General features: G+C 41.5%; 1 protein-coding gene across 4 annotated transcripts in view; it reads left to right on the forward strand.

Annotated features, from left to right (window-relative positions):
- Positions 1–27,809, forward strand: part of RNFT2 (ring finger protein, transmembrane 2) — a 79,808-nt gene that overhangs the window by 769 nt on the left and 51,230 nt on the right. For 2 of the 4 annotated variants that reach the window (XM_051972866.1, XM_051972869.1), the window contains exons 2-7: positions 2,447–2,647; positions 11,591–11,649; positions 13,597–13,665; positions 17,505–17,980; positions 19,471–19,547; positions 24,818–24,918. In XM_051972866.1, coding sequence (XP_051828826.1) covers positions 2,624–2,647; positions 11,591–11,649; positions 13,597–13,665; positions 17,505–17,980; positions 19,471–19,547; positions 24,818–24,918 — 806 coding nt within the window. In that variant the 5' untranslated portion in view covers positions 2,447–2,623. Of the gene's footprint in view, positions 1–6; positions 287–2,446; positions 2,648–11,590; positions 11,650–13,596; positions 13,666–17,504; positions 17,981–19,470; positions 19,548–24,817; positions 24,919–27,809 lie in introns of those variants that run through there. The other 2 variants (XM_051972867.1, XM_051972868.1) reach the window with 2 other exon arrangements.

The following is a 27,809-nucleotide window of genomic DNA, read 5'->3' on the forward strand; positions in this document are numbered from 1 at the left end:
CCCGGTTTTTTATTTCCTCGGATGCGGCTACAGCCCTTCCCCCACCCCACCTCCGCCCCCATCTCCACCCCGCCCCGGGAGCCGGCAGAGGTCTGTGCGTGCCCCGCTTGCCGGGAGAGAACCCTGGGCACCTGCAGCTGAAAATGCAACCTGGCTGCACGCCCACGCCGCAGCACTGGCAAGAGATGCTCGATACGTGCATGCCCTGAAATGCAGTAATGCAAAGACCCGCGGGGACGGATTAAAACGTTGCATGGGCCGGAGGCCACGGGGCAGCCTTTCTGGGGTACCCAGGGCGATTCCAAGGGACTGGGGGAGGGGGTGGTATCAAAATAGATCGGATTCAAACCTAAGAAAATGATACGGGCGAAAAAGAGAGAATTCCCAAATGAGACCTCCCCCCCCCATTCTACAGAAATTGAGGTGCTTATTTGCATTCTGCGCCTGTGCTTTAGGACAAGGGGTCTGATCTGTTGAAAAGAGCCTTGTAAAAGAGGTGTGTTAACGGAATGGTGACATCCAGTCTATTGTCCAGCATTTAGCACAGTACCCAGCACCCAGGAACGGCTCAATAAACGTCAATTGACTGATCGTATAGACGAGTACTTCCTTCATTTAAGAAGATTTGGAATTTGAGATTCCAGGGCCAGCTTAGCTCTGGATGACAAATTCTGGTCAGTCTCCTGCATCGGGGAGGGGCGCCAGCCTTGGATTGCTTCTGCCGATGCCGAGTTGAGGGTGGAAGGTTTGGGTAGGGCCGCATCCCCCCTCCCCTTACAGCTTCTTCATTCTTCCCATGTGAAGCTGCCCCAGCTTGTCACCAACACGTTTCTAAGATGGTTGATGCCGTTTAGGAAGGCAGCACGTGGGAACGTGAAACAAAGCATCTTCCTTCCAAAAAGATGAATCTTCAGAGGAAGCTTGATAGTGGAAATTCTCCACTGGGGAGCTCCCTACACCACATAAATCGTATTAAAGGCGTAGTTTTAGGTGATGGGGACCTCGGGGACCATGTACCTGCACACACATCCTTGTGTTAAGGTGACAAAACAGGGACCCAGAAAAGATCACAGGACTGGTTTCATTTTTTTAATCTATCTTACCAATGTTCTCTTATTTGAGGGGTGGGTCATAGTGTGGAAACTGTTTAATTTACTCAAAATCAAAGGCTCATCCGCTTAGACTTGGAAGGGCTTGTCAGTCCTTTAAAAAGTCAATTCTGTTATTTGGCAATTGAGAACCACACCTAAATAAGGTTTGGCTGAGGCTTCACAGGCAAGAAGTAACTAAGCTGCAATTCAACCCTGGGGCCTTCTGACTCCACATCTAAGCTACTTTCCCTAGTGCCAAATTTTAAAGCCCTACAATAAGAAGAAGCATTTTTTAAGTGCCTACTGTGTGCCAGGAAGAACTCACTGGTCTGATCTCCAGGGTTAAGATAATTTATTCCTTCCCATCAGTTTGTGGACTTATGGAGTGAGGATGGAGAGAGATATGATATATAATATGACAATAATAACTCCTACAAAATGCAGCAAAATACACGTGTTAAGAGAGGTTCTGCAGAATTTGAGGGAAAGGTGGATCATTTCTAGTTTAAAATAGCAGCTAATATTTTTGTAGCGTCTCCTATGAACCAGGCACTATGCAAATATTATCTCATTTGCGTCTCAAACAATCCTGACAAGAAGGTGCTATTATTAAGCCCGTTTTACAGGTGAGGAAACTGGTTAAGTGACTTGCTCAGAGTCACCCGCTAGTAAATATCTGAGCCTGGATTTGAATTTGTCTTCCTAGCATTCTTTCCACTGCAGCACCTCGCTGCCTTTAAAGGAATCAGGGAAGTTTACTTGGAGGAAGACATCAGACTTGGGCCTCATAGGATGTATGGGTAGGATTTCAGCGAATGAAGATGAGAGGTGAATAAAAGAGAAGGCATTGCAGGCTTAGGGACACTTGAGTAAAGACTTAGAAGAAAGAAAAAACATTAAATAATTGTGGCAGACTGGAATCAGAGGAGAAGGGTCATTTGAGCTAGGGGAGGATACTCACCAGATTGTAGAGAGCCTTGAATGCCAGGCAAAGCAATTTGAAATGTATCTAGTAGGGAGCCACTGAAAAAGGTTGAGTAGAAAAGTTATGGGATCACAGAGGAATGATTTGTTTGACAATAATGGACAACGGGGAGGAGGGTCTAAAGATGGGATGACCATTTTGAAGACTGTTGCAATAGGCTGGGAATGTGATCATGGAGAATAAAGAGGAAAGGGAGTTGTGGACCTGACAGATACTCCTAAGAAGCCTTTGGGGAAGAGGGAAAAGTAGAGTCATCTGCTTGGATGTCTAGGAGAGCATGAGCCATCTCAACAGGGAACCCCGTCAGCAAAGTGCCAAGGGTCTAGCTGGGCCTTTGAAAGGTCTTTGTGTTTCTTCTTGTGCCCTGTAGCTCACCTGACCAGCGAGTATCTGCCGAGAAGAAAAAAAGGAGGAAGGGAAGGTCTGCTCTTGCTGGGGTCTACCGGTCTTCCCTGTCACCATTCCCGCAACTTTGTCTCCAGGGGTGAACACCCCACTGGTCCTGAATGCCACCTACAGGTCCCACCGTCATGGGGCTCTAAAGTCCATGTGGCTAACAACTCTGAATCAGGTGAGGGATGTGTGTGTGTGTGTGTGTGTGTGTGTGTGTGTTAATGATAGAATCACAGAATTAGACTTAGTCACAGCTTAGAATCTGAAATATCAGAATTGGGAGGGACCTTAGAACACAGAATGTCAAAACTGAGAGGGGCCTTAGAACAGAACAACAGAGTTGGGAGGGACCCCATTAACCTGGAATGTCAAAGCTAAAAGGGACTTTAAAACAGGACATGTCAAAGCTGGGAAGGCTAAGAACCTATACTATCCAAGCTAAAATTGGGCCTTAGAGCAGATGATGTCAGAGGTGAAAGGGACCTAAGAACCTAGAATGTCCAAGCAAAAAAGAGGCCTTAAAACAGAGCATGTCAAAGCTGGGAGGGAGCTTAAAACTTAGAATGTCAGAGTTCGGAGGGACTTATAAAGTGCTATGTCAAAGCTAAAAGAGACCTTAAAACAGAGAATGTCAGAACTTGGAGAGGCCTTGAATAGGGCATGTCAGAGCTGGGGGGACTAAGAACAGAATATCCAGGTTAAAAGGGAGTTTTAGAACAGGGAATGTCAGGACTGGGGAGGAGCCTTAGAACATAGATTTTTTTTTAATAACTTTTTATTGACAGAACCCATGCCAGGGTAATTTTTTACAACATTATCCCTTGCCCTCACTTCTATTCCGATTTTTCCCCTCCTTCCCTCTACCCCCCCCCCCCCATGGCAAGCAGTCCTTTACATATTAAATAGGTTACAGTATATCCTAGATACAATATATATGTGCAAAACCGAACAGTTCTCTTGTAGAACATAGATTTTCAAAACTGGGAGGGTCCTTAGAACTTAGAATGTCAAAGTTGGGAGAGACCTTATAACCTCCAATGTCAAAGGTAAAGAGTACCTTAGAATAGGAAATGTCAGAGATGAGAAGGTCCTAAAAACCTAGAAGTTAGGTTCAAGCTTCTTCAAGCTAAAAAAGGGCCTTAGAACAGGGACATCAGGGTTGGGAGGAGCCTTAGAATAGGAGATATCAGAGCTTAGAAGGGCTTTAGAACAGAGGGTGTCAGAGATGAGAGGGGCGCCTAAGAACCTATAATGTCCAACTGAAAAGGAGCCCTAGAACAGAGAATGTCAGAGCTGGGAAGGGCCTTACAACAGGGACTATCACAGCTGGGAGGGCCTTAGAACAGAGAATGTCAAGGCTGATAAGGACCTTAGAACAGGGAATATCACAGCTGGGCACTTTATATTCTAGAAAATGCTTCCCTAACAACACTCCAGTAGAAACCACTTGCCCACAGTCACAGAGGAAGCCCAGCTAAAACTCTTGGCTGGCCCATTGCTTCCAGTAGTATTCTTCAGAACAGTTGAGGGAGTTGGAGACATTTGACCTGAAGAAAAAGGAAAGGCGGGAAAACATGATCTTTTTCTTCTAGTATCTCAAGGGCTGGTATGGGAAAAATAGTTCAGATTTGTTTTGCTTGGCTCCAGGAACAATGTGTGGAAGTCTCAGGGAGGTATATTTAGCTTTCCTCCTAATGGGGCTGTCCAAAAGCAGAATGAGTTTCCCAGGAGGGAGTGAGTTCCCTGTCATTGGAAGCCTACAGGCTGGATGAACAAGCCCCACTAGGGGATGTCATAGAAAGAGTTCCACAGGCATTAGGGATGGGGTGCAGATGACCTCTGAGATTCTATAATTCTTGGGTATTTTCTCTTCTGTAACCAGCTTAAGCAACAATTATAAAACAGGAAATGTGGGGCTGGGGAGCTGAGGAAAACCTGTGTTTCCTGTTGAGGAAATTGAGGCAAAGAGTTGGGGAGAGTAATTTAGTAAGAAAAAAACCAGGATTTGAACCCAGCTTCCCTGATTCCAAATCGGTCAGTAACCTAGCATGTAATAAATGTCAACTGTGTGCCCGGAAGCAAAGGAAGACTAAAAACAGTCTCTGATCTTAGGTGCTCCCAAACCTAACTGGGGAGACAAGATGAAAATTACTATGTATAAAGAAGAAATAATTAGGGGGCATCTCAGGGAAAGCCCTAAGATCCAGGAGGACTAGGAAAGACTTCTTGGAGAATGTGGGATTGTAGCTGGGACCTGAAGGAAGTCAGGGAAGCCAGGAGGGAAAGATGGGGAAGGAGAATATTCCAGTCATGGTGGGATTACCCAGTAAAAATGCCCCATCAGAACACAGAATATTCTGTATAAGGAACAGTAAGGAGGACAATGTCACTGGACCACAGAGAACAAGGAAGGGAGTAAGGTGTAAGAACACTGGAAAGATAGGAAGGACCTAGTTCCTAAGGACTTTAAAAAATATACAGAGGGTTTTCTATTTATTTTATCCTGGAGATGATAAGATGGCTCTTGAGCTTAGTGAATAGTGGAATAATATGATTTGCAAGTTTAAAAAAATCAGCATGACAGTTGAATGAAAGATTAACTGCAGTGGGGAGAGACTTGAGGCAGACAGACCTTCCAACAGGATGTTACACTAGTCCAGGCCTGAGGTCATGAAGGTTTCTACCCTAGTAAGGGCAGCATCAGAAGAGAAAAGGAAGTATATCTGAGTGCCTGAGAAAGGAAAGGCTTTGGCAACTGATTGGGGGGGTGGGGGTTGGGGTGAGAGAAAAGGAGGAGTTGGGAATGATGACTGGGTAACGAGTCGGTGATTAGAGGATGATGGGACCTTTGACAATAACAGAAAAATTAGGGAGCGGGAAGTGTTTGGGCACAAGGTAAAACGTTCACTTTCGGACATGCGTTTAGGATGTCTACATGCAGTTCATATATCTGTCGTTCTATAGGATACTCAGAGGTTCAAGATGTCTAATAGACCATTACAGATGTGGGTTTGGAGGTTAAAAAAAAAGTTAGGGCTACATAAGTAGATGTGAAATGATAATTAAAACTGTGGCAACAAATGAGATCACCAAGTGAAGTAGTTTAAAGGTAGAAGAAAAGAGGGTACAGGATGGATCTTTGGGGGATCTTCACATTTAGTAGCTGTGATATGGATGAAGATCCAGCAAAGGAGAAAAAGAAGGAGCTGTCAGATAAGTAGGAGGAAAACCAGGAGAGAGCGATCCAAAAACCTAGAGAGAAGAGAGCATCTAGGAGAAGAGGGTGAAGAGTATCAAGGAGAAGAATATAATCAATCGTGTAAAAGGCTGCAGAGAGGTCAGGGAGAATGAGTCTTGAGAAAGGGTCATTGGATTTGGGAAATTAAGAGATCATTAGTAACTCTGGAAAGAGCAGTTTCAGTTGAAGAATGAGTTTGGAAGCAAAAGTACTGTAGATGGTCTCCCCAAGGGATTTAGCCACAAAGGGCAGAAGACATAGAGAATGATCGCTGTTGGGGACGGATGGGTCAAGTGAAAGTTTTTGGAGAATGGGAGAGAAATGGGCATGCTTGTAGGTAGTAGGAAAGCAGCCGGTACACAAGGAGAGATTGTAACTAAATGATAGAAGAGAGATAAGAGAGGATAGATTGTGGAAGGAGATGGGATGGAACAGGATCACTTGAGCAGGTCGAGGGATTAATCTTGGTAGGGAATAAGGCTACCTCATCATGTATGACAGGGGTAAAGAAGTGTCTGGCAGAAGGCACCTGAGGGATTTCATAACATAAATTTGTGGTGACCCCAGTTCAGATAGTTTTTTTGACATTCTCCAGTTTTGTTCAGCAGCGTAGGAATAGGAGTGAGGGCAGTAGGTGGTGGGAGGGATCCAGAGCTAAAGCGAGGCAGGGCACCATTGGGGATATGATAAAGGGGTAAAGGACTCTAGAAAAGAAGGCAGCATAGAATTGAACAGATTCATCAAGGGGTCAAGATAGGGAAGGGGGAAGAATGTAGCTAGTAGTGGAGTGATGACTCTGAGAAAGAATTATGGGATTGAGGATTTGGCGATCATAATGAGGATGAAGAACAGGGCAAAAGCAGAGGGAGCGGCTGCTGGCCAGCAGCACATACGACAGACTTGTTTTTAGCATGTCTTCGCAGCTGTTTGCTTTGGAACGAAGAAAGAACTCGAGCCTCCTCTTTGGGAAGCTCGTGTTCTATTAGGAAAGACAATAATAATCCTTTAGGAGGTAGTGTGGTACAGTGGAAAAATCATTAGTTCAGGAATCAGAGGACCAAACTTTAAAGGCTAGATCTGTCTTGTGCTACTAGTATATGGAAAGGTCACTCTGTGCCTCAGTTTCCTCATTTATTTTTTTTTAAAAAGGTAATATGTGTAAAGTGTTTTTGCAAACTTTAAACTAATTAGTAAATGCTAGCTATTATTGAAGGCAGTTAGATGGTACAATGGATAGAGTATCATGGCTGGAGTAAGGAAGACTCATTTTCCTGAATTCAGATCTGGCCTCCAATACTTACTAGCTGTGTAAGCCTGGTCAAGTCACTTAATCCTGCTTGCCTCAGTTTCTCATTTGTGAAATGAGCTGGAGAAGGAAATGGTAAAATTCTTCAATATCTTTGCTAAGGGTCTGACACAAGTGAACACAATAATACAATGATAAGTTATTATAGTGAAATATATATGATGATAACACTATGATCATTATAAATATTATATTATATAACATTATTTTATTATATTATATTTTTGCAATTTTACTTTATTATAGATTTTATTATATTATATACAATATAACATATTATATAATATGATCATTATAATTATATAATATACAGTATATTGTAATATATTTAGTTATATATCATTAGTAATAGACAGCATTTGTTAATTAAAGCTTTGCAAAAAATTTTGTCTATATTATAGCATGAGTATATATTTTATAATATAGTATGCCAAACTATATGATATAGTATATTTTATGATTAATATATAATATATTAAAACAATAATATGTAACATCTATGATATAACGATAACTTCCAAAGCTAACTAGTCTAACTCCTCATTTTATTATTAAAAATTTGCATTAAGAATTATATAATATAGATTTTTCTATTTAACATGCTATATATTATATTTGATATAAATATGTAACTTTCTATAGTATGTGTAATCAGCTTTTTCTAGTTATTTCTAAAATAAGGAAGGCAGACTAATTGACTCTTAAAGTATTTTCCAGCTCTAGAGCTATGATCATATGAATAAAAAAATAATTGACTTTTTGGAATATGATACTTGAAAGTTTTAATCCACCTCATCCGCATTATTCCTTTGAGACTTGCAGATACCACTGAGGTTCTCTGAGACTCAATTTACTCATCTGCATAAAAATGTAAAATTTTTTTAAAATAATTTTTAAAAAGTTATTTTAATGCCCATTCTACAGTTACAGGGTTATAGATGTAAAAGATGGAAGGGGGGATGGAAACCATCAAACCCAGCCCTTGCATTTTACAGATAGGAAATTGAAGTCATTTGCCATCCACTTCCAATCAGGGGTGGGATTTGAACCTACCTTTTTTTGTGCCTCTGAGACTTGGACACTATCCACAGCCACTGCATTATACTGCTGCTTAGACAATCAGTGAGCATGTGAACAGAATTTGCTGTGATACAAATTAATCAGCCAGTTAACAAGGGCCTATTAACCACCTTCGATGTGCCAGGAGCTGTGCTAGAGACTCGAGATACAAAGTTAAAACAGAAAACAGCCGCTACCTCCAAAGAGTTATATTCTATGGAGGAAAACCAGGTAGACATGCATATAAATACAAAATAGCAACAAATATTTCGGGATGGAGCCACGGCAGCTGGAAGGGCCTCATGTAGGGGATCATGTTTCATCTAAGCTTGAAAGAAAGTTCAGGATTCTAAGAGCAGGAGGCAGGGGAAGGGAGAGCATTCTTGGCATAGGAGCAACCGGGGCGAAGCACGGAATGTCCTGGGCAAAGCCACAGCAAGTGGTCCTTTCTGGAATCCAGAAAGGAGCGTAATGAATAACAAGTCTGGAAAAGTAAACTGAAGCCAGGCTTTACAGAGCAAGCTGAGCAGCTTTCTTTTTATTCTGTAGGTAATAGGGAGCCATGGAGCTATTTGAGCAGGAGAGGTACAGGGTCCAAGCTGTGCTTTAGGAATATCACTTTGGCAGTTGTGGGAATGCTGGATGATGGAGCCAGTTTCTAAGAGTTCTAATTTCTCCCCTGACCCTGTGAATACCTAGAGACAATTAATCAGGGGTCCTCAAACTACGGCCCCTGGGCCAGATGCGGCAGCTGAGGACGTTTATCCCCCTCACCCAGGGCTATGAAGTTTCTTTATTTAAAGGCCCACAAAACAAAGTTTTTGTTTTTACTATAGTCCAGCCCTCCAACAGTCTGAGGAACAGTGAATTGGCCCTCTATTTTAAAAGTTTGAGGACCCCTTTAGAGTCTAAAGGAACAAAAGTAAAGAGATTCAAGTTTATGTGCATTAAACATCTACGATGTTTAAGACTTGGGAGGTGATTCAATCCAACTGAAAATTTCTAAATTACCTACTGTGGTGCTAATACCAAAGGCTGCCTTCTCAAGAAGGGAGCAATCTAAAAGCCAGCCATTTCTGCAAGAATTTATTTTATTCAGAGCCCATTTTGTGGTAAGATGCCTGCCAGACTAATTTTACCTTGTTGAAATTTGCACCCATTGTTCCGTGTTGTGTTCTCTGGGGCCAAGCAAAGCTAAGCCGTCTTCCACAGGACAGCCCTTCCCATGCTTGAAGACAGCTATCTTATCCTCCATTCCAAGTCTTTTCCAAGACACTCATTCCAACTCCTTCAACCTAGACTCATTTTAAATGGACTCAAGGCTCTCTACCAAGGTTCTGTCTTCCCCTGGACATTCTCCAGTAATCTATATACATAATTAATTAGTCAATCAACTCTTCAATCAGCTCTTCAATGCTCTTCCTAAATTCTTCTTCATTAGTCACTATAATAATCATCATAATAATTACCATTTATATAGGCTTTAAGGTTTACAAAGCACACGATAAATATTATTTTGTTTGACCCTCACAACAATCTTAATCTGATCCAATATTCCATTACTTCCTAGCTGTCTCTAGAGGAAATCTATCTAGAGATATAATTCAGAGGGAGAATCATTGCCTTGTTGCCGGAAGCAGTATCTATCATGGTCGCTAGGTGGCACAGTGGATAGAGTACTAAGTCTTGACTCAGCAAGAGCTGAATTCAAATGTAGCCTTAGATATCTATTAGCTGTGTGACTCTGGGCAAGCCACCTTATCCTGCTTGCCTCTATCTGTAACATGATCTGGAGCAGAAAATGGCAAACTACTAGAAAACCCCAAATTAGGTCATAAAGAATTGGATAAGATTGAAATGACCCAAAATAAAAATGGCTATCTTCATTTTCCTACTTCTTGCCCACCCCTCAAAAAAGTAGCTGAAATTTATTTAATCTCTTACTATTCCTAACATTTTAGGTTGAAATCTAGAAGGAATCTTAGAATTTGTCGAATATAATTCTTGTTCTATGCATATTTTCTTCTAAATCCCCCAGATACTACAGCCTCTCCCCTCTCTCTGAAAACATCATATAAATATCATGCAAACTATCCATTTTGAATGTACGTATCATTTCTTCTGACAGAATAAAAGCTCTGCAAGGGAAGGACTGGTTTTTACCTTTGTATCTATCCACCATGCTTAACACTACACTTGGCATACTTTAAGTGCTTAATAAATTGTTAATTGACTGATTACTTGATATCTGGACCTCAAATAAGTTAGTAAAGAAGATCTGTATAACATCCCACCCTATTGTTGCAATCTCCCATTAATTATTTAATTCATTTCTATTCCTGGAAATTATTTTAGCTCCTACTGTGTACCATATAGGGCCTAAAGAAAATAAGTAAAAATGAAAAATAACCCCCAATTTCATGGACCTTTTATTCTGTAGTGGGATCACACATTCATTCGTTCATTTGAAATATATATATTTGTTAAGCACATGGACAAAGACCATTGTGCTAGCTGCTGGTAGAAGCTGCAGAGTTTCAGTCAGATAGGGGCCCTGCCCCAAAGAAATATGCAGTCCAGTAAATTCCCAGAAAGAGAAAGCATCTTTGATTCTGCCCTCGGCGTGGCCTGCTAGAATTATGCCATATCCTCAGAAGGCTGACAGTCTCGGCTGGTCCCTTTGCTTCCCCTGCTAGTTTCTTCCTGGGCACCAATATGCCCCTGGTTCCACAGTAAGAAATGTTGGGGTCAAGGAGGTCAGGAAAACAGGTGGCCAGAAAGGACCAGCCACTGTGAGAGCATGGTCCCTTAAGGCTGGGTATGTTGCCAAGTGTGAGCCTGAGTTGCCTTGGTGCTGTTGCTATGGCGATCTCACAGTGGTTGCCATGTGAATAGTGCAGGACTGCATCATAGCTGTGAGGAGTGAGTGCAGAGCATTTCAGGACAGGATTTGTGATTTCTTTGAATGTTAGAGGGGAGTGTGGGAGGGGTGAGGTGGGTGACTGGTTAGAACAGGGGATGTCAGAGCTGGGAGGGTTCTTAGAACAGGGGATGTCAGAGCTAGGAGGGGCTTTAGAACAGGGAATATCAGGATTGGGAGGAGCTTTGAAATGGAATGGCAGAGCTGGGAGGGGCTTTAGAACAGGGAATATCAGGGTTGGGGGGGTGCTTAAAACAGGGGATGTCAGAGCTGGGAGGAATCTTAGAACAGGGAATATCAGGGCTGGGAGGGACCTTAAAACAGGGAATATCTGAGCCGGGAGGAGCTTTAGAACAGGGGATGTCAGAGCTGGGAGGGCTTTTAGAACAGGGTATATCAGAGCTGGGAAGGGCCAGACATGGGGGATGTCAGAGCTGGGAGGGGCCTTAGAACAGGGGATGGCAGAGCTGGGAGTTATGTTCTTACCACTTTTAAAGGCCCCCTTCTTTTACCATTAAGGTCAAGGAAACCCAAAGAGGGAGAGATTGGGGTGGGGGTACTTTCAGCATCGGTAACTGATGGAATGTTTTGATTTCAGGTATTAAGAAAGATGCAGAGGCGGCACAGCAGCAACACGGAGAGCGCACCCCCTGAAAGGTAAAGCCCTTGCTTTTGTCATCTTTCTAGGTGTTCATCTACATCTACAGCTGAGTGTCAGTGATATCATTCTTGCACATTTTGGTTGATTCTGAAATCAGACTAGACATTCTCTCTGGTAATGGGCAGGAGTTGGGCTTTCTGAAACCTTTGTGACCTTTTTCCTCTCAACAACTCTACAAGGTGGGTAGTATAAGGAAACTGAGACCTAGAGAGATCAGATGTCTTGCCCAGAGCCATACTGGGGAAGGGAAAGAAAAGGCCATGAGCATTTATGTAGTGACTACTATGTGTCAAGCACTTTACAGTATTATTTAATATGATCCTCACAATCACCCTGGGAAGTAGGTACTGTTCAGTATCTCTATTTTTTAGATAAGAAAATGAGACAAACAGGTTCAGTGACTTGCCCAGGGTCACACAGCAAGAAAGTGTCTGAAATTAGATTTGAGGACAGGTCTTCCTGACTCTAAGCCTGGTGTTCTATCCACTGTACCACTTAGCAGACCTAACAGGGAGCTACTAGAGTTTATTGAGAAGGTGTGTGTGTGTGTGTGTGTGTGTGTGTGTGTGTGTGTGTGTGTGTGTGTGTGTGTGTGAAGTTTATAAATTCAGTCTCATCTTTGTGGAAGTCTAGGCCTAGACTTCTCATGTTGAGGAATTCTGAGGCCTCATTGGTGAACAAAGGCTTTCTTTTAGCAATCTGAAGACAGTAACAATGGACTTTAGGGAAATCACTTCAGTAGCTGAATAGGAAATAAAATAGAATGGAGAACTGTTGGAGACAAAAAGCCCATCCAGGTGATGAGGGTCTGCCCCAGCTATATCAAAGTACCCATTTTTACATTTCGTCTTATTCACTTTAGCCTGGTATTTTAGCTTGTTAGGAACTTTTTGAGTTCTGAGTGTCATCCTACATGATAGCTGTCCCTGCCTGGTTTGTGTCATATGCATATTCAATGACCATGCCATCTATGCCTTTAGCCAGTTTTGCAATCAAAAGAGTTCTGGATATAGAGTCAGAAAATCTGGTGATAGACCTTAATTTGAACACTTTTTACCTTTGTGAACTTGGGAAAATCATTTAAATTCTCTGGTTCTTAGTTTTCTCATCTTTATTTATAAGGAGGTTAGAATAGACCTCCATGATTTTTTCTAGCACTAAATCTTTAAAGTATATGAACCTATTTTAAATACCAAAGAACTTCCCTGAAGACCTCTTTCCAAAGTGGCATTGAATCATTAATGACATCATTAAATACCTACTATGTGGCAGACACTTTTACAATTATCTCATTTCTTCCTCACAGCTCTAGGAGGTAAGTGCTGTTATTTCCATTTTACAGGGAAGAAACCGAGGCAGACTGGTTAAGTGACTTGCTCTGAGTCCTACAACTGGGAAATGATTCAGTTTGAACTCAGATCTTCCTGAATGTTCTATCCTTATGTACCACTTAGTTTTACTAGCTCCTTGCTTGTCTCAGGTATCTATATGCTATGCTCCCTGTTATTCACTTTTCTAGTAGATCACTTATCTAGTCCTTTCTAGTATGACATGGTGGATAGGAGCTTGTAGTCAAAAAGACCTGAATTCCCATCTCAGATACCTCGTAGCTGTGTAACTTTGGACAAGTCATTTCTCTCTCCTAGCCTCAGTTTCCCAATCATCCATAATGAGAAGGTAGGTTATGTGACCTCTGATGTGCCTTCCTTGGTCACTGACCTCTCTGTGAATCTATATGAAGTTTCCTCACCTGCCAAGTGAAAGTTGGATGCTGTGGCCTGTAAGGTCCCTTCTATCTCTAAATTTATGAACCTATGAGTTTCCTTGGCCAACAGAACAAAAGGGAAGATCTAAATTCTTAATCAGTTATCCCCCTTCTTGTCTCTCTGAAAACCATTCCTTGTTTTCGCTTTGACATTGCCTTTCTTCCCCAAAATGCACAGGTTGGTCAAAAATAGATGTGGGGCCCAGACTGTTTTGTGCCAGCCAGAGCTCCATCTTTTGGCCAGCAAGTAAGTGGTTAAACCAGGAGCTTCCTCACAGCCATTCTCTCTCATACCTGTGTATTTGCTTCTCCTCCTCCTGCTCCCTCAGTGGTCTTTGCTGGTTCAAGTTGAAGGGCCAGGGGATTGAAGCAGGGCTATAAAAAGCTCTGCTCGGGGGCAGTGTGCATTTCCTGGGAGGACTGGTATCCACTGAGAGCTCCATAAATTTCCAAGTACTGTGGGGAGCAAGGGGACCGGGAGTTTTCCAAGGTTCCCAGCGGAGGCAGGATAAAGAAGAAGATGGCTGCCTGTTTATGTGTGTGCATGCGTCTCTCTCTCTCTCTCTCTCTGTGTATGTATATGTGTGTGTGTGTGTGTGTGTGTGTGTGTGTGTGTGTGTGTGTGTGTACAGTCTCACCTTTGTGCCCTAGTCTTCTCATGTTGAGGAATTCTCAGGCCTATTGGTGAACAAAGCCTTTCATCTAGTAATCTGAGGGCTGCTCTTGTTGGTCATTCACGATAACAACCCCAATTTCTATAGTATATTAAAGTTCACAAAACCCCTTCCTACCTATGAGCCAGCTCACACCTGGATCATTATTCCTTCTCTGCTCCTCCAGTTTCCATTTCTACTCCCAACTCAGTTTGTACTTAGGAAGACAGTAAAGAAACAAAGAAGGCAGGAAGATAGAAAGGTTGGAAGGAAATGAAGGAGGAAGGAAAGGGGAAGGGAGGAGAGGAAGAAAGGAGAAAAGAAGAGAGGGAAATGAAGGAAGAGAGGAAAATAGAAAGGAAGGAGGGAGGAAGAAAGGAAGGCAAGATAAAGAAAAGAGAGCAAGAAAGGAGGGAGAGAAGCAAGCAAGGAAGAGGGAGCATTTATTATGCAACTACTATGTGCCAGGTTCTGTGCAAGGGCTTTGCAAATATTATCTCATTTGATCCCCATAACAACCCTGGGAGGTAGACGCTATTATTATCCCATTTTACAGTTAAGGAAACTGAGGTAAGCAAAGATGATCTGACTTGCTAGGAGATCACACAGTGACTTAAGCTGTATTTAAATTCAGGTCTTCCTCTATCCCCGTATCATCTGCTGTCTCTGTTACTTTAGTAACACACTTTCTTCTTCATAGTTAACATCAGAGTTAAATTTTAATCCAGGTTCACTGAGATGAATACAATCTTAAAAAGAGAGGGGGGCACACACAACATGACTTGTCCAAGGTCCTGAAAATCTCTAATGCTAACCATGTTGGAGGAAGATAGAGGGGACCGTCTTATAGGAAAATAATCCTGAAAGTATGTCAGCTTGATGATGAAAATCCCTGAATGCCCAAAGGCTCTCTTGGATCAAAAAAATAAGGTTAGAGATTTAAATCTAGTAAGGACTTTTACACCCCCTTGGTCAGTGGTTCCATTTTACACGAATGATCTCCTCTAAAGTCAAACTCGGACTCCCAAATCACTGCTATTTCCATAGTGACTTAACTACCTAATATCTGTGGGGAGGGATTCCTAAGAGAATGGGAATAATTGAGTCTCATATTTGTAGAGAAGTTGCATCGAAATGGATAAAGGACTGGGTTTAGAGTCAAAAAACATAAATTTGAAGCCTGATTTTTACATGTGTATATTTTTGTGGTCCTGGAATTATTCCTTTTTATTATTCACTGAGCCATCTAGCTGCCCCAATGTTAGCTTTTTTTTTTAAATCACATTTATTAAAAGCCAGACTGGAGCTCTTGAAATTCTAGGAATACAAATTCTAGTCATTTCATTCCTTACTTAATCTCTAAGTACTTTTTGCCTGCCTTTTAAAAAAATTAATGTCTTTTCTATCACCTTGATTTCCAAATTATCCCTCTCATCCCAATCTCTTCTCAAAGCCATTTATAACAAAGAATAGAATGAAAAGGGGGGGGGAATGCACAGCAAATCAAACACTGCCTTGACCCAGTCTGACATTTTATATAATATTCTGTATCCATAGTTCTCCTATCTATGCAAAAGAAAAAAGAAAAAAAAGAAAAAAGGAACCACATTTTTTTAACTCTTCATGACCAGCTTTGGTCATTATAATTATTCAGCATCCCATGTCTTTTCTGGCTATTATTTTCATTATTATATAATCATAACTTCCTTGAGAGTAAGGATTGTTTCATTTTTCTATTTGCCATTCTCTCTAAAATTGCCATCCATGAATTCTAGATAGGGTGTCCCAAAAGACCTGGTGCAGTTTTAAGCTTTTAATAGCCATTAAATTTAATTGAAATCAAATAACTATTGATTTTAATGGATATTAAAGCTCAAAACTACTCTATGACTTTTGGAAACCTTGTGTTTGTCTTGTATGTACTAATGTTTTCCCCTTCATTCAAATGTCAGCTCCTTAGATATCATCTTTTGGCTCAATGGACAGGGGAAGGATTTGTGACTAAGTGAGGGATAGGGAGGACCACTGAAGATGAAATGGATATTTTTGATTATATAGTAGTAAAAAGCTTTTGTACAAAACAAATCAATGCAGCTAAAATTAAAGAGAAATAGATAATTAGGAAGAACCCTTGCAGTAAGTTTATCTTAAAAGGGTCTCACTTCCAAAATAGGTAAGGAACTGATTTAAATTTTCAAAGAATATCAGATTGCTTGCTGTCTTGGCAAAGAGCAAGGTGAGGGAGGGAGGGAGAAAATTTTGGAACACAAAGTTTTACAAAAATGAATCTAGAAAATGTTATTTACATGCATTTGGAAAAATAAAATACTATTGACAATTTATAGGAATACGAATCATTCTTCAATTGAACAATAGTCAAAGGATAGGAGCAGGCAATTTTCAAAGACACCCAATCTGTGTCAGCATGGATATGAAAATACACTAATAGTTATAGAAATTATAGCTAATAATCCAATCCAGAAACAGTTATGTAACATTCTACTATGTGCCAGACAAAGCGCTAGGGCTATAATTGATAAAAAGAAAAGCACCCATTTCTCTCAAGAAGCTTACAGTGTAAAAGAGAGAAGAAAAGGTAGGATGAGAGTCAGGACAGGACATGGGGGGAAGGGCATCTTGTTCTATAGAATTAAAACCAGCAGGGCAATAGCTAAAAAGTGGAGAGATATGCATAGTTCTTACTGTGTGCCAGACACTTGTCTTTACAATTATTGCCTCATTTGATCCTCACAATAATATTGGGAAATAGATACAATTATTATCTCTATTTTACAGATAGGAAAACTGCGGCAAACAGATAGTTAAATGATTTGCCCAAGCAAGATAATTGCATAAATATGTATGCATATATTTGATTTATCATATATTTTACCATGTTTAACATAACTTTAACATAGCTTATATAGCTTTAACATAGCATAACATAGATGAACAAGTACTCTAATATTTGCTATCTAGGGGAGGGAGTAAGGGAAAGGAGAGATTGGAACATAGGGTTTTGCAAGGGTTAATATTGAAAAATTATCCATGCTTATGTTTTTGTTTTTGTTATTTTGGGGAGGGGTGTTGCTGTGGCATTTGGGGTTAAGTGACTTGCCCAGGGTCATACACCCAGCAAAGAAGTGTTAAGTGTCTGAGATCAAATTTGAACTCAGGTCCTCCTGACTTCAGGGCTGGTGCTCTATCCATTGCACCACTTAGCTGGTATAGACCCTGAGTCTATTTTCTTTCTAATTCTTTGCTGTAAATATTTTGGTGTATATGGGACCTTTTTCAACTGCTGATATATCTTTTGGGGACACTTTTTCTTTAGTTATTCAGCTAGCATTAAGTGGTCAGACACTGTGCCAAGTCCTGGAGTTACAAAGAAAGGCAAAAAATAGAAGGTTGGTTTGTCTGTTCTTCACCTCAGGAACCGAAGCCAGACCCTCAGTTCTGAGACCAGTGTGGATGAAGGTGGTGTCTTCGAAGGTCTGAAGCTCGAAGATTCTTCCCCTCCACCCATCTTTTCCGGATTAGCGGGTCTGCAGTCAGGTACCCTCTCAGCCACCCCGTTCCAGTCAGGCTTGGTTCTGGGCTCATCCCCTGGAGGTGGGGAGGTGTTCATACAGATGCCGGCCTCCCGAGAAGAAGGGACCAGCCGGGGAGAGAGCGGGACCTTCCACCACCGACCAGCCTCCCATCACTTCCACCACGGCCACCACCGGGGAAGCTCCCTGTTGCACGTGGGTGGTGACCGGCATGGACATGGGGAAGAAGGTGGTGAAGACCAGCCGGGAACGCCGGCCCCAGCCCTCTCGGAACTCAAGGCGGTGATCTGCTGGCTGCAGAAGGGACTCCCTTTCATCTTAATCCTCCTGGCTAAACTGTGCTTCCAACATAAGCTAGGTGAGTCCAAGAGGTTTCATTTTGAGTGTCCCAGAAAGGTCACTTTCTGTTGGGATTAGATTAGGGTGTCAGGCCTATAGAGCCAAGAGCCCTAACTCTCTAGTAAGACAAACTACTGATCTCTGTGAGAGATTGAACAATAATAACAACAACTAGCATTTTTATAAGTGGTCCAGTGGCCACAATACTGGTCTGGAGTCAGGGAGACTCATCAATATGGCCTCAGACATTTACTGGGTATGTGAAACTGGACAAGTCACTCATCTGTCCAAGAATCTGGAGAAGGAATTGACAAACCATTCCAGTATGTCTGCCAAGAAACCCTCAAAAGAGATCACGAAGAGTTAGACATGAGCTCAGACTCCAAAATCCAGTTTTTTCCATTGTATCTATCTCATTAATCAGGAAGAGATGGCTCAAAAACTCAATTAATATTGGGCTCATTTGTTTGAGGGGAATTATCACCATGTCATTAAGTCCCTTCACTTTCTAGTGCTCTAAATAGCTAAGGTTGACTGGAAGTTATGGAGTATGTGACAATCTGCCCACAAGCCCAGTCCCTCTCCCTCTCCCTCTTCAATCGGCTAGGCAGGAGAGGCAGCTTGAGGTGGTGACTTTGGACCAGGAAGACCTGTCTTCGAGGCCTGCTTTTGGCATTTCCTGGCTGATTGTGGAACCATGGCCAGCTCACGTAACCTCTAAGGGTCCTCAGCAACTAAGATTACAAACTGCAAACAAGTGGCCAGATTATACCAATAGAAACCATTTCCAAGTCCAATTTTTCTACCAGAGGGTCACAAGTTCAGACCACTCCTCTTGTCCCCAACTGCATTTCCCCTAAAACCCTGCAAAGCACCATGTTGAGTGTCAGAACTTTTGAGGAACTAGAACTAGAACTTCATCAATGGAAGGGCCTTCTAATTCCCTTGAGCAATGCAGATCAGCACCTGCGTGGCATCTCACACACCCTCTTAGAGAATTTGAAGGCGGCTTCCTGGACTGAGGCTGGCTCTCTAACCATTACCCCAGGCTACTTCTCTCGCTTTGCACATAGCAGGTCTTTAATAAAGTGGTGATACCTCAGTTCAACACATATATTCATTGACAATTAATGAATTACTAATTCTAATTATATACTAATGTAATTATTAGTATGTACACTGATGCTAATTACTAATTAATGCACTAATACTAAGTGTTTCTCGTTTTTTCCTTGGATACAAAGAGAAAAAATGAAACAGTGCAAGGCTGTCTGGGGGATAAAGGTCTATTTCCCCTGATAAGGATGAGTCTATACAAAGTAAATACAGAGTCCCTTCATCCAGGTTGCTTAATAATGGCAGACAGTGGGGAAAGACCTTCTCTACAAGGAGCTATGCTCTGAAAGAAGCTGGGGATGGACGCCAGGAGGCGGAGGAAAATCCTGGGAGTGCCTTTAGTACCCTTTCCTTCCTTCCATTCATGATCTTGACCCCCATCTGTCCCCACAGGCATTGCGGTGTGCATCGGGATGGCCAGCACATTTGCCTACGCTAACTCTACTCTCCGCGAGCAGGTGTCTCTGAAGGTGAGTGTTCGAGGAAGGAGAGCTCTGGTCTTTTCCCCAGGGACGGCCTGCTGCCTCAGTTTCTCACAAGACCTCTTCCCCGGACATCTGCCTCCCTGTTCTCTCTTGCCAGCCTTCACTATTAGGAATATCATTTCAGCGATGTAATGGGCCAGCTAAGAAAGCTGATGAGGGATTGGGCAGGAAGAAGGGCAGAACAAGGAGATGAGAATCCCACTGTCTCCTCCTGGAGAATTGGGTTCAGTTCAGGGCACCATAGTTTAAAAAGCACATTGGGGAATGGAAGAGGCTCCCAGGGGTCACAGTCAGGATAGGGAAAAGTCCTTAAGTCTACATCATAAGGAGCTGAAAGGTGGTTAGCCAAGAGTAGGCATTAGGAGGCTCAACAGTTCCCTTCAAGTATTCTGATTGGTTTGTTAAGAAGAATTGTAATAATAACAATAGGCAGCATATATATATAGCACTTTAAAATTAGCAAAGCACTCATTTGGTCCTCATAACTCTCCTGAGGGGTGTTTCTAATCATGATCCCATTTTGGAGACAAGGAAATTGAGGCAACAGCCTCTAACACGTCTATAGTGCTTTAAGGTTTGCAGAGCACTTTCCTATGCAACAATTCTGAGAGGCAGGTGCTATTATTATCCCCATTTTACAGATGAGGAAACTGAGGCAAACAGGTGAAGTAACTTGCCACACACCCGTGGGGCACATAGCTTGGTAAGAGACTAATGCAGGACTTGAAGGTTGACTCCAAATCCAATGTGCTATCCATGGTGCTGCCCAGCTGCTTGTAGTTCCCCGCTGCATTAGATACAAGGATGACCTTCCAGCCTTGTCTTCATGGCCTGTAGTGAGGGACTACCCACTCCCCCACTTTGGAAACGCTCTCCAGGTAAAGAAGCATTTCCATGCCCTGAGCCCAAATCCTCCTTTTCTTCTCTCCACTCCATCTGGTTCTAGCCTCTAGGGTCAGGCAAAATAGGGCATGAACAGCTTGTCATAGCACGGAGACTGCTGAATTTGGACTCAGGAAGACCTAAATTCTGAACCAGCTGACCCTAGGCAGGCAAATCAACCTTACTTTCCTTCTGTGGAATATCCAAATATTAACATTTATACCTGCTTTCTCCCAGGGTTATTGGGAAGAGAGTGTTTCATAAAACTTAATTAAGCATGATTTAAAATCAGTCATTATTGTCTTCATTAATCTTGCTTCCCTAAGGCAACATGGAGTAGGAGATAGAGAGGAGGCAGAAATTTAGGAAGACCTAAGTTCAAATCTTTGATTTGATACTTCCTTGGGCCTCAGTTTCCTTATCTGTCAAATGAAGGGATCAGACTAGATGTCCTCTGAGGCTCAGAGCTAGAGCTATGATCCTGTGAGCTTTGTTCAGACCTGTCGTTTCATCTTTATGAGGACCTTCTGGTATGAAAATTGCCTTCCCCAGTGCAGCTCAGCAGCTCTTCTGTAACAAGGTCAGGGGAGCAAAAACATAGAGCCAGAAAAAGTCTCAGAAGTCATTTAGTCTGAGTCATTGATTTTACAGATGAGAAAACTGAGATCTGGAGAGACGAATTATGTGGGAAGCAGTGCTGCACAGTGAATAGAGAATTGATCATGGATTCACAAAGAGTTGGGTTCAGATCCTGCCTCTGAAACACACTGGCTATGTGACCCTGAACAAATCACTTCCATTTCAGTGCTCAAATAGAAACTGATAACTGTGGGTTTCATACTGACTTAGAAAACCACAAATTAAAAAAAAAAAAAGGGAAAAAAGAGAAAACCACAAATCCATATTATCTTTGTTGTATTGAATTTTTATTTATTTAAAAAATATATTTCTCAATACCAATTTAAACTCATCTGGGCTGTACTTAAGTGTTATACATATAAACCATATGAGATTTGACTATTATTTAATACCCAGCTCTTTGAGACTCCATCGTGGGGAGCAAGGGTTTCACAGGTTGAACCTTACCCTAGGGTTTCCACATTGGAAATTACACTATTTCTCAACATATACACACCTGTGTTAAACTACATAAAAAATAAATGCAAGATTTTTTGAGGAAAGGAGCACTATTAACTAATAAATAAATTAAAGGTCTCTTGGATGGTAAGTCAAGACAAATATTTATTAAGGACCTACTATGTGCAAGGCATTGTGATAAGTGCTTCATAAATATTATCTCATTTAATCCTAATGAGAGACTGAAATTGAGACACCCTTTACTCTCTCCTGTGTATCTCACAAGAACTGTAGGGGAGATGCTATTATTATTCCTACTTTACAGCCGAGGAACCTGAGGCAGACAGAAGTGATGTGACTTGCTCAGGATCACACAGTTAGTTAAGTATCGGAGGCTGGATTTGAAGTCATTTCTTCCTGGCTCCAGCCCATTGCTTTGTATACTATGGTGCTACCTTGCAACCGCATGATAGCACAGCTAGTCTGTGCAGACGGGTCCTGAATCTGTCACCCTAAACAACAACAACAAACGATTCTTGTTATTCAGTCCTGTCTGACTCTGTGCTCCCTTGGCGTTTTCTTGGCAAAGATTCCAGATTGGTTTATCAGTCCTTCTCCAGTTCATTTTATAGATGAGGAAACGGAGGCAAACTGTGACTTGCCCAGAGTCACACAGCTAGTTAGTGTCTGAGGCTGGATTTGAACTCAGGAAAATAAGTCTTCTTACTCTAGATCAGCCCTCTGTGCACTGTGGCACTCCCTAGCTGCCCTAAAGCCCAGCCTGCTACTAGGTACAGTGTCTCCATTTTGTTTTTATTAATAATAATATATTAATTGTGTTAATAATATATTAATGCACAACATTATTAAATGTTATAATTAAAAACATCATGATAATTTTATTTATAAATTTCTATTTTCTACTAGAAATATGTATTTATAACATTTATAATATTATTATAACATGATAATAATAATTGATAATAATAATCTTTCTTGGATTTGAACTCAGCAGTTCCTGGGTAGATTTTCTAGTAAAAGTCTTTGTCAGAAGAGCCTGCTTTCCCTTCTCTTCTAATGCATTATATCCTGGCTTTCTCGCTGCTTGGCTAAGTCCAAATTCATCCTTTGGCTTTGGCCTGGATTTATAGAGAATTAAACTGGCAGGCATGATTTACTGGGGGAAGAAAGGTTCCTCAGTGGCTTAATCACACTCATCACAACTGTCTGTTGGCCTGGAGTACCTTCTGAGGTCATTCACCGTGACCGCTCCTGAAATAATGGGCGGATGGAGAGACATTTATATTGTCCAGTCTCTGCAAATGCACGCTGGAACAGTGAGCAGTATTCTGATATGCGTCTGGAGACAGGGCGGATCAAGCATTTACTGAAACCCCGCTTAGGTTGACAATGAGAAAATGATGACATCATCTCATTCCAGCAACGGACTATCACGGGAAGCCAAGTGGACCTTGGAAAATGCTTAAGTTTGTCTAATCAGAGGCAGTCCGCCTGTGCTTCCTGCCCTCCTGTGTCCGGGAATGGAGACGGAGCTGCTTTTTGTTAGTAACCAAGGGGATTGCTCCCACAAAAGGAAGATGGATATGAATTCAGTTCGGTTCAAAAAATACATATTTATTTGGGATCTATTATGTTCTAGGAGCTGGGAAATCCCCACACAAAATCAAAACATTTTACTGGAAGAATACAATGTAGAAACAAGAAGGCAATTCACAGTCTATTTAAATAGGTAGGATAGAAAATAAGTACAAAAAAGAGTATATAGTAAAATACAATATAATATGTTAGCTCAAAGTATATATAAAGTAATTAGGACATCATATAAGTATAGAATAGAATATAGAGGATACAATGGAATAAATATAAGTCAATTTAAAAATTATACAAAATAAAGACAGGACGTAAGCATATATAATAGAATATATAACTCAGTTTAAAGTATATATAAAATAAGAATAAGATATGAGTACATACTATATAATAATACAATATGTTCATTCAAATGTATACAAATAGACAGATTGTGATATAAACTAATAGAGTATAATACAATAGATTTAATATACAGGACAATTCTAATTGTTTACAATATAGAATAGAATATATATGATACAGTAGAATAGAATTTAATTCAAATATATACAAAATGAAGATGCGATATAATGTAAGAATAGACTATGATATATAATACAAGTGAATGTAACATATAAGTCAATTCAAGGTATATAACAAGATAAAGATAGTGTATAAGTATAGAGTGTATCTAATACTACAGAAGACCCAGCCCTCTAGAAGCTGCCCTACCACAGAGTCTAGCACCTAGTAAGTTTTAGAGTCAGCAAGACTCCTCTTGCAGGTTCTTCTGGCAAAGATTTTCACTAGAAAATCTACCCAGGAACTGCTGAGTTCAAATCCAAGAAAGATTATTATTATCAATTATTATTATTATGTTATAATAACATTATAAATGTTATAAATACATTAGCAAAATATCCCCTCCGATATTTACTAGCAGTATGACCTTGAATAAGTCACTTAACTCAGTTTGCCTCAGTTTGCTGAGCCAGCAAAGGAAATGGCAAACCACTTCAATATCTCTGCCAAGAAAACTTCAAATGGAGTTGGAAGAGTTGTACGTGACTGAAAATGACTAAATGACAACAGGCCTTGTGCTAGGTACTGGGCATGAGACAAGATAAGGGTAAAATGAGACTATTCCTATCCTCAGGAAGGAAGCTTATATTCCATCAGGGGAGAGAGCATGTGCACATATAAGTATAGTCAAAAAAAAATACAAGGAAAGTCCCCAAATTTGTTATATACTTGCCATTCCCTCTTTTTTTTTTCTTCTAAATAAAAGATTCTCCTCTACACCTCTCACACTGAGCCTGAAGTCAAGAAAGTCTGAGTTCAAATCCAGTTGTGAGTTCAAATCTGAGGGTAAATCACTTAAAATCTGTCTACCTCAGTTTCATCAACTGTAAAATGGGGATAATTTCACCCTTCTACCTCCCAGGGTCATGAAATTGAATAAGACAGTATTTGTGAAGCACTTAGCACAGAACCTGGTACATAGTAAGTGCTTAATAATCCCTTCTTTCCTCTTTGTGTCTCAGTTTCCCCAATTATAAAATGGGGATAATAATAGCACCTTCCTCCCAGGGTTGTTGTGAAATTAAATGAGTATTTGTAAAGGATTTAGCACAGGACTTGGTATGTAGTACGTGCTTAATAAATGCTTGTTCCTTCCTTCCTATCTCTTCTTTTGTCTTCAGGAAAAGAGATCAGTCCTGGTCATCTTCTGGATTTTGGCCTTCCTGGTGGGAAATACCCTTTATGTACTGTACACATTTAGCTCCCAACAGCTGTATAACAGGTGAGTGCAAATATCTCTCTGAAGTCCCTGGGCCTAAATGGGAGGGTACAGAACATGGTTCCTAGGGCCAGAGCAGAAGCCTTCAAGCTTGTTCAACAGTGTACAGTTGTAAATGATTCAGCCCCTACCTTGTGCTAGGCAGTCATTCCATCAATAGGCATTTATTGATTACCTACTGCATACCAAGCACTGTGTCAAGTGCTAGGGATATCAAAATAAAAAGAAAGAAACAGCAGCCTCCATTTTCCTGGAAGGAAACAAAATTTATTTATGAATTGCTTCCTGTATGCCAGGAGCTGTGTTAGTTAGACTCTGGAGTTGCTGATACAAAGATTGAAACTCTACTCACTCTAGTGAAAGAAGCGTCAAGAAGATTTTAGGGGGAGATTAGGGAGAGAGAAAACATTAGACCCTGGAAGGGGCAGAGGCAATAAAAATCAAGGTAGGCTTCAGAGAAAGAGAGGCACCTGATTATGGAGAACAAATTTTTGAAAGACAGAGATGAAGAGGAAATGTACTCTAGGTACAGTATTGTTGAGTTATTTCAGTCATGTCTGAGTCTCCCTGATCCCATTTGGACTTTTCTTGGCAGAGATACTGGAGGGGTTTGCCATGTCCTTCTCTAGCTCATTTTACCAATGAGGAAACTGAGGCAGAAAGGGTGAAGTGACTTGCTCAGGGTTACAGAGACCCTGGGAGAGGTTCTATCTCTGATGCTTATGACCTAGATATAATACTAAGTTGACCTCTGGAAAGTAATTTAACCTTACTGAACCTCAGTTTCCTCATCTGTAAAATGATGGACTTGGGCTCGAGTTCCCTTCCAGTCCTAGATCTGTAACCCTATCATTCCAAGTCACCAAGGCCTTCCCTGGACCTCAGTTTCCTCATCTGTAGTAATGTATGGTCTCTGAAGTCCCTTCCAGCTGTGGATCTGTGATGTTGACAAGCTGGAGATGATCCAGTACCAGGGCTTAGAAGAAACAGAAATGTGTTAAAATGATGCCATATGAGAACCATTTGAAGAAACTGGGAGTGTTTTAGCTTGGAGAAGAAAACACTTGAGATTGGGGGAGTGTGAGGACATGATAGCTCTGTATAAAAGGACTTCAGGCGGAAGGAGGAAATGAGCCTTGTCTGATCAGCCCAGAGTATGGGACTAGCATTAATAGAAGGAGATTGCCAAGGGACAGAGCTTCCCCTTCTGGAGTCTTTCTGGAGAGCTGTCCAAGAGTCCACCAGGCTGCTTCAGGAGGCGGTGGGCTCCCTTATACCAGGGCTCTCCAGGTATCTGCCACACGAGCACTTTCTCAGGATATTTTGGTCCTCTGGTCTCTTAAAGGTAAATACTCTAGCTATGAACACTCTGGATATAAGTAGAAGTCAGGAAAAATTAAAAGAGGCTTTCAGCACCATGGATAGAGCATTGGACTAGGAGTCAGAAAGATAGGACTTCCAGTTTGACCTCTGAACTAGCTGGATCTGTAAAATGAGCATACTAAAAGCACTTATTTTTCAGGGATGTTAAAAAGGATAATAGGAGATAATGTTTGTAAAGCGCTCTGTGAATTGTAAAGCCTTCATCGTCATCGTCATCATCATTGTCATGGTAGCCGCCATTCCTGGAGCATGCAGACCAGGTTGGGCAGGGCTTGCTGGGTCTCAGTCTGCCTCATTGGAGGGAACACTCACGCTCATGGTCATAGAACGTCTCTGTGAGCTAAGGTTGTCTTTTTGGTTGAGGGAGCTCATGAGCTCCTCCTGAGCTGAAAGCTGACTGGGATTGGGGTGGGGGGGGGAATAAGCGAGGTTTTTCCCTTCCCTCTGTCATCCTGGGAGGGTTTGGTTGGTTCTGACTCTACGGTGTTTGTCTGGGGAACTTTGTCCTGCTGTTCAAGCCCTGCTTGAGAATTGGAGCCGAGGATTGGGGTGGGGGCTGGGGAGATAGAGCTTCCTGGAATTTCAGAGACATTTCCAGCTAGCATCATTCACTGTCCCTTGTTTGTATCTCACACACACACACACACACACACACACACACACACACACACACACGCTGGGCTTACAGCAGACTGAGTCAAACTCTGGGCACCTAACACAGAAGAGAGAGAGACAGAGAGAGAGAGACAAAGACAGCCAGAGATGCACAAACAGATTATAGACACAAAGTCACAAAGAAATAGAAACAGACAGGCAGAGACAGAGACACACATAGAAAAAAGACAGAGCCAGACAGAAATACACACACACACACACACACACACACACACACACACACACACGAGGGCTTATAGCAGATTGAGTCAAACTCTGGGCACCTGAGACAGAAGAGAGACAGAGAGACAGAGAAAGAGACAAAGAGACAGAGAAAGAGAGAGACAAAATGCATAGATAGAGTCACAAAGAAATAGAAACAGACAGGCAGAGACAGAGACACACATAGAAAAAAGACAGAGCCAGACAAAAATAAACACACACACACACACACACACACACGAGGGCTTATAGCAGACTGAGTCAAACTCTGGGCACCTGAGACAGAAAAGACACAGAGAAAGAGACAAAGAGACAGAGAAAGAGAGAGACAGAGTGCACAGACAGACAGCGTCACAAAGAAATAGAAACAGGCAGAGACAGAGACAGAAATAGATACACACACACACACACACACACACACACAACATCACACACAGACTCATCAGTGAAAACTATAATAAACGTTTGGGCACCTAACTAGCAAAAAAGAAAAGAAAAAGAAAAGAAAGAAAAGAAAAGGGTATCTTTTGATAACAGCCCAAGCAAGTTATTGTTCTCAGGTCTAACAAAGACTCAAAGAGAACAGACTCACTTACTCTTTCACTCAATGATCCTTTTGATACTCCAAGACTTTC

This window comes from Antechinus flavipes, chromosome 1, assembly GCF_016432865.1.
Source record: "Antechinus flavipes isolate AdamAnt ecotype Samford, QLD, Australia chromosome 1, AdamAnt_v2, whole genome shotgun sequence".
Taxonomy (NCBI): domain Eukaryota; kingdom Metazoa; phylum Chordata; class Mammalia; order Dasyuromorphia; family Dasyuridae; genus Antechinus; species Antechinus flavipes.